The following is a 12,772-nucleotide window of genomic DNA, read 5'->3' as shown; positions in this document are numbered from 1 at the left end:
AGTAAAACCTAAACCTACAGAATATACAGTCCACCAAGTCCTCGACTACATTGTGGTCCATTCGAGATGGATCTTCAGAGCTTTTTCCAGGAGCAAAATGCAAGACCACTACATGAGTGAAGCTTTCACACAGTCAGCAGGTCATCAGAAGCGTCAGACACGGCCACCACAGCATCTACAAGATAGGCTATGTGAGTCATAGACTGTACGTATCACCACACCATAGCACAGCACGGTATGATGTATATGGGCAGGAAGAGGAGGGATATTCTCATCATGAAGGAGTGGCCAAGATGACCCCCTTCTCCTCATCATGTGCAACCTCGTCCACTCGCCAGGTTCAATGGGATGCTGCCCCAGAGAGGGACCATCAGAGCCATCACCACAGAGGGTATGGTTCAGAACCCCAGCTAGCACACAGCCTGCAGAGAAAAAGAGAGCACATGGAGGTAAGCAGAGAAGCCCCCCCCCTCGTTTACCGGGAACACAGGAAGCTGCCAACAGTTTACCAAGCAGAGCTAGAGGAGATCCGGAAAGAGAACGAGAATCTGCGTATCTCTCAACTAGCAGTTCAGAGAGAATTTGCCAAGTTTGATGGAGTTAAACATGAATGAGGAAGCTTGTGGATAAATAAGGTCTGCAGTCTCCAGTCTCCCCTTGATCTAACTAATCAACAAGAGTCTGTCCCGGCTGTACGAATTGAATTGGTTCTCCCAGTCCACCACATTCCCCCACCAGAGCTAGAGGAAGAGTTCAGCGAGGAGTACAGTGAGGAGTACGATAACAATGAAGAGGAATGTGATTATGTTGAGTGGACTGATTCACCACCATGGCCTACAGACGGAAAATCAGAGCAGCCAGAGAAAGAGCAAGTAGTAGACCTCCTGGACAAGATGATGAGTGAGTTCAAAGTCATGAGGGATCAGACTACTTCCGCTGCTGCTAAGCAGAGCAGACCAGCATCAGTAGTCAAGACTCCAGGCCACCCTCCCAGAGAGGCTATACCTTCACCGTGTCTCAGAGAGTCAAGTTATCACCCTGATGTGGACTATAGCCAACCTCCTCACCAGGCCAGTGCTGCAACTTCACAGCACTATGTCGGTGCAGTGACCCAGAAGTATTTTCCTCCAAGGGCTCACCTTCATGCAGCAGCCTATGAGCCACGAAGAGCCAAAGGCAACCAGAGCACCCACCAGGTCGCCGACCAGGTCAGGTTCCATGGATACCTAGGCCAGACCCTTAACCCCATCCGCAGCCCACTAGAGGCTTCACCGCCGCAGCAGTGCAGACCTACAGAGGGCTTAGAAGCACGGAGACATGGCTTGCTAAGGATCCAGAGAGAGCTGCAGCCTACAGTGCTGAGATGCAAAAGCTGGTGCAGGCAGGCTCAGTTCCACGGTCTCAACCTGAATAAGTCCCTGTTGCCAGGACCTACCTTGGGTGCGTCACTCCTGGGAGTACTGAAGAAGAGAGAGAGGAGGAAGAGATTGAAGGGTTGAAAGATGGCAAAGATGAGAGTGAGAGATGAGAGGAAAATATGAGAGAGGGAACAAAGAAGAAGAGGATAGAGGATTGTATGAGGACCAGACGTTGTACAGACGTTGGGGAAGGGTCGCGTCACCACCAGCAGCATCTCTTCATAAATCATGGGTAACGTGGGTGAGTCGGAGTCCATCTCTGACAAACAAAAGCACTTTCTAGGTTAAATTCCAACTCTGGAAACCGTGTGAGTCGTTCCCCCTTTGAGGGACCAGGGAACAGCACGCCACACCACTGGACCACCCGATACAGCTAATCTCAAACACCCCATCCTGATCATTAGGTTATTTTTTTTTAAATCACAAGGCCAGGGTGTTTCCAAGAGTTGGGAAGTGAGCGATTTTATTTTAGTTTTTTACATTACCAAACATGCACACAAACATCACCCATGCCCAGACCCACCTTCTCACACCCCCATCTCCAGCGCCCATATCACTCTCTGCCACATGGCCTCCTACTGCACTATTTTGTTGGTCTCCATCGCCCACGAACTTTCAACATTTGGATAGGCCTAATAAAGCATTTGACCTTTCCATTGTGGTTGATTTCCAGTTTTTTTTTAAAGATGATTGATGAGAAAAGTATTTTCTCCTCCAATTGGGTATCTCACTGCATCAGGTAGCCTAGCGGTTAAGCGCTTGGGCCAGTAACCAAAAGGTCGCTGGTTAAAATCCCCGAGCCGGCAAAAATCTGCCGTTCTGTCCTTGAACAAGGCAGTTAACCACCAACAACAACTGCTCTCGGGGAGCCGAGGACGTGGATATCGATTAATAAGGCAGACCCCGCAACTCTCTGGGTCAGAGGGGTTGGGTTAAAATGCAGTAGACAGATTTTGGTTGAATGCATTCAGTTGTGCCACCACTGACTAGGTATCCATCTCCTTTCCCATGTCTTGAAATATGCAGACAGACGGATTCAAAATACATTTACATTGTGATACTTCTGACAGACACTTTTCGAACACCCCGCCAATTGGACTTTATTGCATTCCCAGAAGGCATGGATTATAGCCGATTGTTGAAATGCAGTTATATGCATCTAAAATAGACCTAGGTCTAAAATCTAAATACAAATCTCTGGAAAAAAACACAGAAGAGAGGAGACCAAGAAAAAAACAAATCTGTCTTTAGTTATGCTATCAAAATTCTCAACTAGCGATAGGCTATTGAGCAAACAGTAGCCTTGTTTATTTTATTGGAACTATAGTGGCGATATGACCAGTGAGTGCACATATTCACGGTCTGTCTTTTATTTTCTCCTCCAGGCTAGATGGACGTCAGCCTAAAATATGTGTCTCGCTTTTTCATAGGCATCGATTAGATGGTTGCATTCAAGACAAGGTCATTTTTGCCCTAATTCTTGTTTCAAGTTGATATTGAATATTAATATTATTGAATATTATTCAAAAGGGTTCACAGCTGTAATGGCTGCCAAAGGTGCTTCCACCTAGTATTCTGGGGTCTGAAGGCATAGCCTACACAATCAAGACATCTTCGTTTTTATTTCTTCATTATAATTTGTCCTTCACTAAAGGCGGAAAGGCGGAGTAAGTCGTTTAGATAAATATTTTTCAATAAATAGGAATCAGTGAAATGTGGCTGAAAAACCAAGATATGACGTTGTTCAATGTATTTGGGTGATGTGAATAAAACGGGCTGAGAGCAACATTGGGTACTAATTTTGTGTTGAATAAGCTATTATTTACACCACAGCTTAGGTATTAACCAGCTATAAAGAGTGCTTTTGTTGACTATTTCAATGTTTCTATTACTGCAGAGAGGGAAACGCCGCAATGGCCCTAAGAGCAGCAGGAAGTGTGTTCCTGGTTCTCTTGCCTGTGGCAAGTACAGCTTTTCACGAGTAGCTACTCTCTCGCTCTCTTATAATCTCTCATCTCTTAAGTATTTCTCTTAGGTAATGTTTCATTTTTGTTTTAAACTTTGTACACACACACATAGTGAGAAAGTAGCATCATCGGTCGTATGACCTAACGCATGACAGAGGTAAGTATTATGGATCCCCCCCTGTGTAATCAGCTTTATCAGCTGGTCATTGTTTACAGGGACACACTTGACAAAGGGCATGTAAGAGTGCTCACATTTCTATGCCTGCATTCTCTTCTTAAAAAAAAAAATCAAGATTGTTTAATCAATTTGCTCTAAACCCCAGTTGATGGGCTAGTACATGCTATGCTCAATATGTTCCAAGAGGAAAGGTATAGTACGAGGACAAGATGACATTTTGGGGCGGCAGGGTAGCCTAGTGGTTAGAGCGTTGGACTAGTAACCGGAAGGTTGTGAGTTCAAACCCCCGAGCTGACAAGGTACAAATCTGTCGTTCTGCCCCTGAACAGGCAGTTAACCCACTGTTCCTAGGCCGTCATTGAAAATAAGAATGTGTTCATAACTGACTTGCCTGGTTAAATAAAGGTAAAATAAAATAAAACACATTCCGTCATTGAAAATAAGAATGTGTTCTTAACTGACTTGCCTGGTTAAATAAAGGTAAAATAAAATAAAACACATTTCCTCATCTCCTTAACCCTGAGAGCCCATACCGGGCAGAGAACGCAACAGGTCTAATCTTGGATACCAAAAAGCTTGTTTGAGGCCGTCTTTATAACGCGTCCACAATGTTTTTAATTTCAAATGACTTGTTAAAATGTGGATAATAATCTTGAAATTAATATAACAATCAAAAATTAGAGCAACAGCAAATGGCGAGTTATATCACACGTGTATTTGTTTGCGTCCGTTTTCGAGGTTTGTCCCAAATGACAAGTTGATACTGAGGTTTAGCCTATAAAACAACAACGGCCATTTTGTCATTTGAATTTCATGCTATTTTATAATTGAAATGTAGATCAGGATTTTAATCATTGAAGTCACAAGTGTGTCCCGAAGTTGATGGGTCTATTGATCCCCTGGCCACAAGCCTGTATGTAAATCACCCTCGGAGTTTGATCAACAACACGTGACTACGGAGGGCCCTATAAGAGTGGTTGAGGCAAGTGGCTGGTTTGGGAATCACTGCTAATATTGCTTACTCACAATTAATATAATAATTTTGACATTTATAATAAATTAGAGCAACTGCAATAAAAAATGATTAGAATAGCGATGGGACACGCAAAGAAGCATCCAGGGGTAAGAATTCCTACTTATTTTTGTTCTACGGTTTATTGCCTCAAGTGACTTAGTCGTCTTTAATATTGCAAGACAATTCCTTCTGTCAGTGTGTATGTGCTACCAGTTGTTGCTCAATTAAATTATAAAATGACTTTAATTGCAGTTTACAACATCAGTTGTCCACACAGACCGACTGTCATTTGGGTACTTGAAATGAAAAATTACTTCTCTAAATAGGCATTACTGCATTTTGCCAAATTATTTTGGGGGTTGAAAAAGTGATTTTTGTCCTCTTGTCGTGACGTTGTTGGTGAATGGTTTGGTTAAAAGAGGGGCACAAAACTGTCTATTCGCGTATGTGTAGTGACCGTGAGATTTAAAGACTGGAGTTATGACTGAAATAGTACAAAACTATACCATCTCATAGGCTGCATTAGCCTAGAGGTCCTCAACGCAGATCAGCAAGGATTTACATCGGGTTTCTGTCAATGGGAGCTTAGAAACAAACTCGAAAACCCCAGGGATCACAGGAGGTTGGTGGGATGATATCAAACAGGATGCCATTCCATTTTCTTCGTTCCAGACGTGAACCGTCGTCCCCTCAACAGCCTCCACTGCCAGGGATGCAAGTTAGCCTAACCACCTTGTGCAGCAGGATCAACATTTGGACTGCGCCATAGGATTTGCTACCAGTGTCACGTCTGACTATAGGCTAAACAGGGCAAACTAGGTCTGCATTTATTTGGCTACATTCACGCAGCCTTGCTAAAGTTATACCAACTTTTTGAGAAGGCAACAGATACGCTTTTTGTTAATGAACATGTACAACTAATTGGATCTAACGCTATTGTGCGTTATGGTTTCAGTTCCTCCTTATTTAAAACGCCATTAGGCCATGTGTGATAACTGAAGGCAAGTGCTAGAAAAACTCAAGACATTAGATTTAAGTCAATATAGTTTATCAACGGACTACATTTAGGGCTGCCCAATTCTGGTCCTGGAGGCCGAAAAACTTTTTTGTTGTTGCTACCTAGTAGTTAATTGCACTCCTCTGGTGTCCCAGGTCTGAATTAGTCTCTGACTTGAAGGGGATGAAAACCAGAAGTGTTTCGGCCGTTCAGGATCGGATTTGGGTAGCCATGAGTCATAGCTATTTACACTTGGTCTATAGCAGGGCCTGATTGACACTTTTGCCCCTGCACTAGTTGACACACCTGACTAATCATCAACTAATCATGATCTCCAGTTTAGAATACAATTTGTTTAATTAGGTGTTTTAGGTAAGGCTGCATGGGGAAAATGTATGACACCATTCGAGCCCCCTAGGACTGGAGTTGCCCAACCATATAATATGAAGAGGAAGTTCCATATGAGTCTCCCTGAACAGGACAGACACAGTAGCGTTGTGTGTGACCTCAAGCATGACAGAGCAAAGTATATTATGGATCCCTCCATTTGTAATCAGCTGGCCATTGTTTACTGGAAAACTGTATTGACAAAAGGTGTCTAAGAATACTCAGATTTCTATGACTCATGAATGCCATGCTCATGTTAACTCCTTATCTTCTTACCCTCTCATAGCTCATCCCCCAGTTCCTTGTCGTCTTGTTGGGAATAGGAGGAGCCTCTATGTACTTGTTCCGTCTTGCAAATGGGCCCCATGTAAAGTAAGACTCATTCACCCTTACTCTCATTCTCTTTTGTCTCAATATTGGTTAATCAATTTCTTAATACTATCAAATCAAAACGAAGTAGTGGATCCCCTTTTGCATCGTAAAGCCTAGGCTAAATCTGTTCATGATTGACTGCTCTTGGTAATCCCACCTCTTGTGCAGTTCTAGGGCATCAATTTCCAATTTACTACTAAAGGCCTATACCACTGTTGTAAGTGTTTGAAAACTATGCCTGGCTAATGATTAGTTGCTCGCAGGCAGACTAATACAGTTCCCTCTGATCCCGTTTGTATCTGTCCTACTTCGGCCTGCTTTGACTATTTTGTCACTTGACAGCTGGAACAAGAAGAACAACCCTGAGCCCTGGAATCAACTTGACCCTACCTACCAGTACAAGGTACCGTAGTGTTAACACTCGAGCACACTTTAGCTCCACAAAGTGAATGAATCACTATCTTAAACGATTCTTGTTGCATGTGACAACAGGCGTTACTATTACACTATCAGCCTATCAATAGTACCAGTCAATAATATATTTTTGATCAATATAAGTAGCCAAGAGCATTACTGTGCTTGCCTGGATCATAGACATGAAAATGAATAGAACAGACTTGGAAGCTCTAACCATGGCATTTGACTGGTAAACTCATGGGTACACTCGCAATGGCTGCCAGGTATTTTGATACAATAATTTCATTGAGATTTTGGAATGTTCTATCAACTGATGCTGGATTGCCATGGTAATGTAGACTGTTCATTCAAATGATCCTAACTGAATGTATTTTTAATCATGTTAGTTGAGTTGACAAATCACAGCACAGATTGAAGGGTAAACGTTCTGATTTTACTTCCTGGCATGGGTACGCTCAAAACTGCTGCGAGTCCACCCATTATGCCATAATTGACTTGAATGGTGCCACCTTTTCTTTCTATTCATTCTTATTTTTATGTCCTGGATTACGTAAATCCTGCCATATTGTCTTCCCCAGTTTGTGGCCATAGGCACGGACTACAAGAACCTGAAGAAGGAGGGACCTCAATTCTGAGAATCCTTCCTCTTGTCCAAATGGCACAAGGTCCAGCCCACCTTACTGCAGTCCATGTAAAAAGCCTTCAGTCATATTGTTCCTATCAGACATGTGTGTTACTGCTGCTATGGACGTGTTAAACTGCTGTTGGTAGTGGGAAAATAAAGCTAACGAAATGTGAATGCTGAAGATCCGTCTAGTGACGCCAGCCTGGCATGTTGATTCAAAATTGTCTTGTTTGATTTGTTTCAATATTTCAAAAAGAGCTGTGAATTTTGATGAAGTTATATTGTACTGTATGAGTTATGGGTTTTTTTGTTACAGGGAAACTGTTATTCTGTCTGTTTTGATGTGAGGTGACTGGTTTAGAGATTGCGTGTGATGTTTTAAGCCTTTTTGATGAAATGTTTTGGGCCATGCAAAGTGATGTTAATTATAGACGTAGGGCTACTGATATTTGCCGCTCTGGAAAGAATAAAGGTTTGGTTGAAACCCATGTTAATGGCGACATTGTAAATCTAGCTCCTGACAACCTCCAGTTTGTCAGTTTGTATGCATTTAGACTAACTATTTTGTATTGGTTTTTACATTGAATACTTCTAATATGTGGCCTCTGCCATTTGCATTCTTATTGCTTAACTGTAATAAACCTGATTACTTTTAATTTGATACGTAGCGTTACTGTAGTCCTCATATTTCAGTGTAATGTTTTTTTGGTCAAACTGATAGTTGTTAAACACACTACACAGCATAAATGCCTGGCTTCTACTGTGCCTTCTCTGGTATACTCATTTAGTACAATAATAGAAATATGATCGTCAGGACCAGCTCAAGATAACGCTCTCCTTAGACATATTGTAGGTGTACTTAGTATTTTGAGTGGTGTTGCAAGCAAGGCTCGCTACCTTGGCTAGGCGATTTACATTTCCTCCTTTTAATGAGATCTGTCGGACGTTTCCACCTGACCCAATTAAAGCGCCCCCTGGCCCAGCTGAGCAAGTGGCAATACATTAAAGGACAAGTCCACCAACTCCATGGGCCTTCCTACAATTTCTGTCTGGTAATGTATTTTTGTGGGGAGAAACTCATTCTGAGTGGCTGGCCCTGGCTCACCAGTGGGTGGGCCAATGCCCAGTCATGTGAAATCCATAGATTAGGGCCTAATGAATTTATTCCAATTGACTTATTTCCCTGTAACTCAGTAAAGTCGTTTAAATTGTTGTTCACATTTTTGTTCAGTATAGATCAAAGCTGAATCAATGTCTTGGAAGATCACTTAATGATTGATTCCCACTGGGCACAGACATCAATTTAACATCTATTCCACATTGGTTCAACGCAATTTCATTTAAATGATGTAGAAACAACGTGAGATTCAACCAGTGTGTGCCCAGTGGGTTAGTATGTTGCATAACATAACCAAATATAACAGCATAGTATAACGACAGTATTACACACAACACCATGGAATTTGAGATTTTAGGATGATGCACTGAATAGTAAATCAAAATCTCGTGTCAAACTCAACAGCACCACTGGGCTTTGATAATATATATATATTACAGGAAGGCTATAGGCTATAATTTGTTGACACCATCTGCTGTAATTTGCCCACAACAGTAATTCAAGAAGATCTAAATGCATATTCCAATTAAAATGATTGAGATCAAATGATTGGCCTGCTTCACTGGTAAAACGAAGAATTATCCTATTTGTTCATGATTGAGCGTGATGATGCTTTGGCCTCTTTTGAAATTAGGTTAGCCTGACTTCGTGTTTGTCTTTGAAGGTATTGAAAATATAAATGTTTCTTGAGACGATGTGTGTGTATTGGCAGACGTTGCATTTTATGCATGGGATGTGCTGTGAAATGTTTTGTATTCTCTAAAAAGAAAAAGTTCCTGTAGGCACCTTTAGGGATTCCTCAGATTGCAACACCAGCAGAACCCCTAAAGGAGTCTCCAGGAACCTTTTCCCTGATGAACCTTTTAAAAAGGTTCAAGTATCTTTCTAGGTATGTCCCATGTATTATATTAATAATACAATAATGCAAATAACATTGAGTGGCAAACTTGTAAAGTCACAAATTCATTTGAAATCAAATCCAATTTTATTTGTCACATACACATGGTTAGCAGATGTTAATGAGTGTAGCGAAATGCTTGTGCTTCTAGTTCCGACAATGCGGTAATAACCAACGAGTAATCTAACCAAAAAATGTCACAACTACCTTATACACACAAGTGTAAAGTGATGAAGAATATGTACATAAAGATGTATGAATGAGTGATGGTACAGAACGGCATAGGCAAAGATGCAGTAGATGGTATTGAGTACAGTATACATATATGAGATGAGTAATGTAGGGTATGTAAACATATATAAGTGGCATTGTTTAAAGTGGCTAGTGATACCTTTTTTACATCCATTTTTCCATTATTAAAGTGGCTGGAGTTGAGTCAGTATGTTGGCAGCAGCCACTCAATGTTAGTGGTGGCTGTTTAACAGTTTGATGGCCTTGAGATAGAAGCTGTGTTTCAGTCTCTTGGCCCTTGTTTTGATGCACCTGTACTGACCTCGCCTTCTGGATGATAGTGGGGTGAACAGGCAGTGGCTCGGGTGGTTGTTGTCCTTGATGATCTTTATGGCCTTCCTGTGACATCGGGTGGTGTAGGTGTCCTGGAGGGAAATTAGTTTGCCCCCGGTGCTGCGTTGTGCAGACCTCTGGAGACCCTTACGGTTGTGGGCGGAGCAGTTGCCGTACCAGGCGGTGATACAGCCTGACAGGATGCTCTTGATTGTGCATCTGTAAAGTAAAAGTTTGTGAGTGCTTTTGGTGACAAGCCAAATTTCTTCAGCCTCCTGCGGTTGAAGAGGCGCTGCTGCGCCTTCACCATGCTGTTTGTGTGGGTGGACCATTTCAGTCCGTGATGTGTACGCCGAGGAACTTAACTTACTACCCTCTCCACTACTGTCCCGTCGATGTGGATAGCTGGGTGCTCCCTCTGCTGTTTCCTGAAGTCCACGATCATCTCCTTTGTTTTGTTGACGTTGATTATGAGGTTATTTTCCCGACACCACACTCCGAGGGCCCTCACCTCCTCCCTGTACGCCGTCTCGTCGTTATTGGTAATCAAGCCTACCACTGTAGTGTCATCTTCAAACTTGATGATTGAGTTGGAGGCGTGCATGGCTACGCAGTTGTGGGTGAACAGGGAGTACAGGAGAGGGCTCAGAATGCACCCTTGTGGGCCCCAGTGTTGAGGATCAGCGGGGTGGAGATGTTGTTACCTTCCCTCACCACCTGGGGGTGGCCTGTCAGGAAGTCCAGTACCCAGTTGCACAGGGCAGGGTTAAGACCCGGGGTCTCGAGCTTGATAACGAGTTTGGAGGGTACTATGGTGTTAAATGCTGAGCTGTAGTCAATGAACAGCATTCTCACATAGGTATTCCTCTTGTCCAGATGGGTTAGGGCAGTGTGGTTGCGATTGTGTCGTCTGTGGACCTATTGGGGTGGTAAGCAAATTGGAGTGGGTCTAGGGTGTCAGGTAGGGTGGAGGTGATATGGTCCTTGACTAGTCTCTCAAAGCACTTCATGATGACGGACGTGAGTGCTACAGAGCAGTAGTCGTTTAGCTCAGTTACCTTAGCTTCTTGGGAACAGGAACAATGGTTGCATAGCGTAAAGGGTACATGCGAAATGTAATGATGGATTATTGGGACATGGGTTAGCGGAGCAGACTTAGTCAATTACATTCCTAGCGATTGTCTCATTATGCTGCTGGAAATGTGATGGATCCTGTTAGGGAGGCAGCGAATTTTCGCAGCTTTTTGTTAAAAATCGCGCAAAATTTCAACGTCCTGCTACTCATCCAAGGAATATAGTAAATGCATATGATTAGTATGTGTGGATAGACAACACTCTGAAGTCTCTAAAACTGGTTAAATTATGTCTGTGGCTATAACAGAACATGTTTAGGAGGCAAAATCCCAAGGAAAACTGTTCACCAAAAACACAAAAAAATATCCATCCGCCAGTCTCTGTATTGTCTATGGCTAGGGAAAATAGATAGAGCCCTGTTTACAATGCCTACAGCTTCCACACGATGTCGCCAGTACTGGCAATTCAGTTGTCGTTTATCCTTGGTGGGATGAGGAATAGGCACTTCCTGTCTTGGGGTCCACCGAAGGAAGTTATGAAAGGGAGAATATGGACGATGATTTCAAGACTTGCTGCTATCGAATACAGATCGCCCCGTGATCAATTTGATAAATTATTAACGTTTATTCATACCTAAAGTTGGTTTACAAAGGTAGTTTGAAGTGTTTTGTCAAAGTTTATAGGCAACTTTTGTAATTTAAAAAAACGCCGTTGCGTTTTGAAAAGGTGCTTTTTCCTGGATCAGACGGGCTTCATAAATGGACATTTTGGGTATACATGGACGGATTTCATCGAAAAAAATTGTGATGTTTATGGGACATATAGGAGTGCCAACAAAGAAGCTCGTCAAAGGTAATGAATGTTTTATATTTGATTTCTGCGTTTTGTGTAGCGCCGGCTACGCTAATTATTTCTGTTTACGTCCCCTTTGGGTATTTCGGGGGTTGCATGCTATCAGATAATAGCTTCTCATGCTTTCGCCGAAAAGCATTTTACAAATCTGACATGTTGGCTAGATTCACAACGAGTGTAGCTTTAATTGAGTACCCTGCATGTGTGTTTTAATGAAAGTTTGAGTTGTATCGAGTACTATTTGTTGGCGCTCTGAAATTTCCGCTGATTTGGTCCCTGTACAGGGACAGCAGCCGTAAAAGGATATAAAAACAATTTGAGAAGAAATGATCCAAGCCAGCACATTATGGTCTAGGTCGGCACAATGTGGTGTACAAAGGTTATTAATGTGAGTAGGAAAATTGAAGAATTCTTACATATCCCTTCCAAGTGTGGTCTCTCAACAAGGAGTACTTCTGAATGAGCGCTGTGCAGACATCCATGTATATTTGGGTAGTGGAGTACCTAAAGCAAAAATAGAAACGTACAATACTACCTTTAGACTAACAATTAGGTTTGGAGTACAACTTACGTTGATTGTTGGCGTTGATTATTATCAAGTAAAAGTTGAGTATGTGCTATGCTATTAGCTGCAGTGATTATGACAAGACATTATGGAGAGGGAGAGTATGGAGGACAGAGACCGGCATAACAAAACAATAATTACACTGTAAATACATTCATTCGACATTCGGTTAGTATTGGAAAATATAGAAATAACAAAGAACACGCTATAATCACACTTCAAATACATCAGAAGACTTTACAGAGGCTAACCTGCTTGTCGATCCAAAGTGAGCTTTAAATATTATCTTGCACCAACCAACCTGAAAGACATAAATTAGAAACAAA

General features: G+C 42.2%; 1 protein-coding gene across 2 annotated transcripts; it reads left to right on the top strand.

Moving 5' to 3' along the window:
- The first annotated feature begins 4,523 nt into the window (after positions 1 to 4,523).
- LOC109907808 (cytochrome c oxidase subunit NDUFA4-like) lies at positions 4,524 to 8,037 on the top strand. Of its 2 annotated transcripts, XR_004203652.1 has the most exons (5): positions 4,547 to 4,685; positions 6,249 to 6,334; positions 6,503 to 6,551; positions 6,677 to 6,737; positions 7,330 to 8,037. XR_004203652.1 is itself a non-coding variant. In XM_020506038.1 (4 exons), exons 1-4 carry the CDS (start codon positions 4,644 to 4,646, stop codon positions 7,384 to 7,386), a joined length of 246 nt encoding a protein of 81 aa, XP_020361627.1. In that variant the 5' UTR covers positions 4,524 to 4,643; the 3' UTR covers positions 7,387 to 8,037. The 2 variants fall into 2 exon arrangements, 1 of the variants encoding a protein (XP_020361627.1); XM_020506038.1 differs by lacking the exon at positions 6,503 to 6,551 and having other exon boundaries at positions 4,524 to 4,685.
- The last annotated feature ends 4,735 nt before the right edge of the window (positions 8,038 to 12,772 follow it).

Source organism: Oncorhynchus kisutch, linkage group LG17 (genome assembly GCF_002021735.2).
Source record: "Oncorhynchus kisutch isolate 150728-3 linkage group LG17, Okis_V2, whole genome shotgun sequence".
NCBI classification, from domain to species: Eukaryota; Metazoa; Chordata; class Actinopteri; order Salmoniformes; family Salmonidae; genus Oncorhynchus; species Oncorhynchus kisutch.
This window is presented reverse-complemented; position numbering and strand designations above follow the sequence as displayed.

Bases quoted from the DNA above. Each gene is read 5' to 3' on its own strand.
- LOC109907808 (XM_020506038.1), top strand. From the start codon at position 4,644: ATGATTAGAATAGCGATGGGACACGCAAAGAAGCATCCAGGG. The intron at 4,686-6,248 runs GTAAGAATTCCT...ACCCTCTCATAG, and splicing joins ACGCAAAGAAGCATCCAGGG to CTCATCCCCCAGTTCCTTGT. The intron at 6,738-7,329 runs GTACCGTAGTGT...TGTCTTCCCCAG, and splicing joins ACCCTACCTACCAGTACAAG to TTTGTGGCCATAGGCACGGA.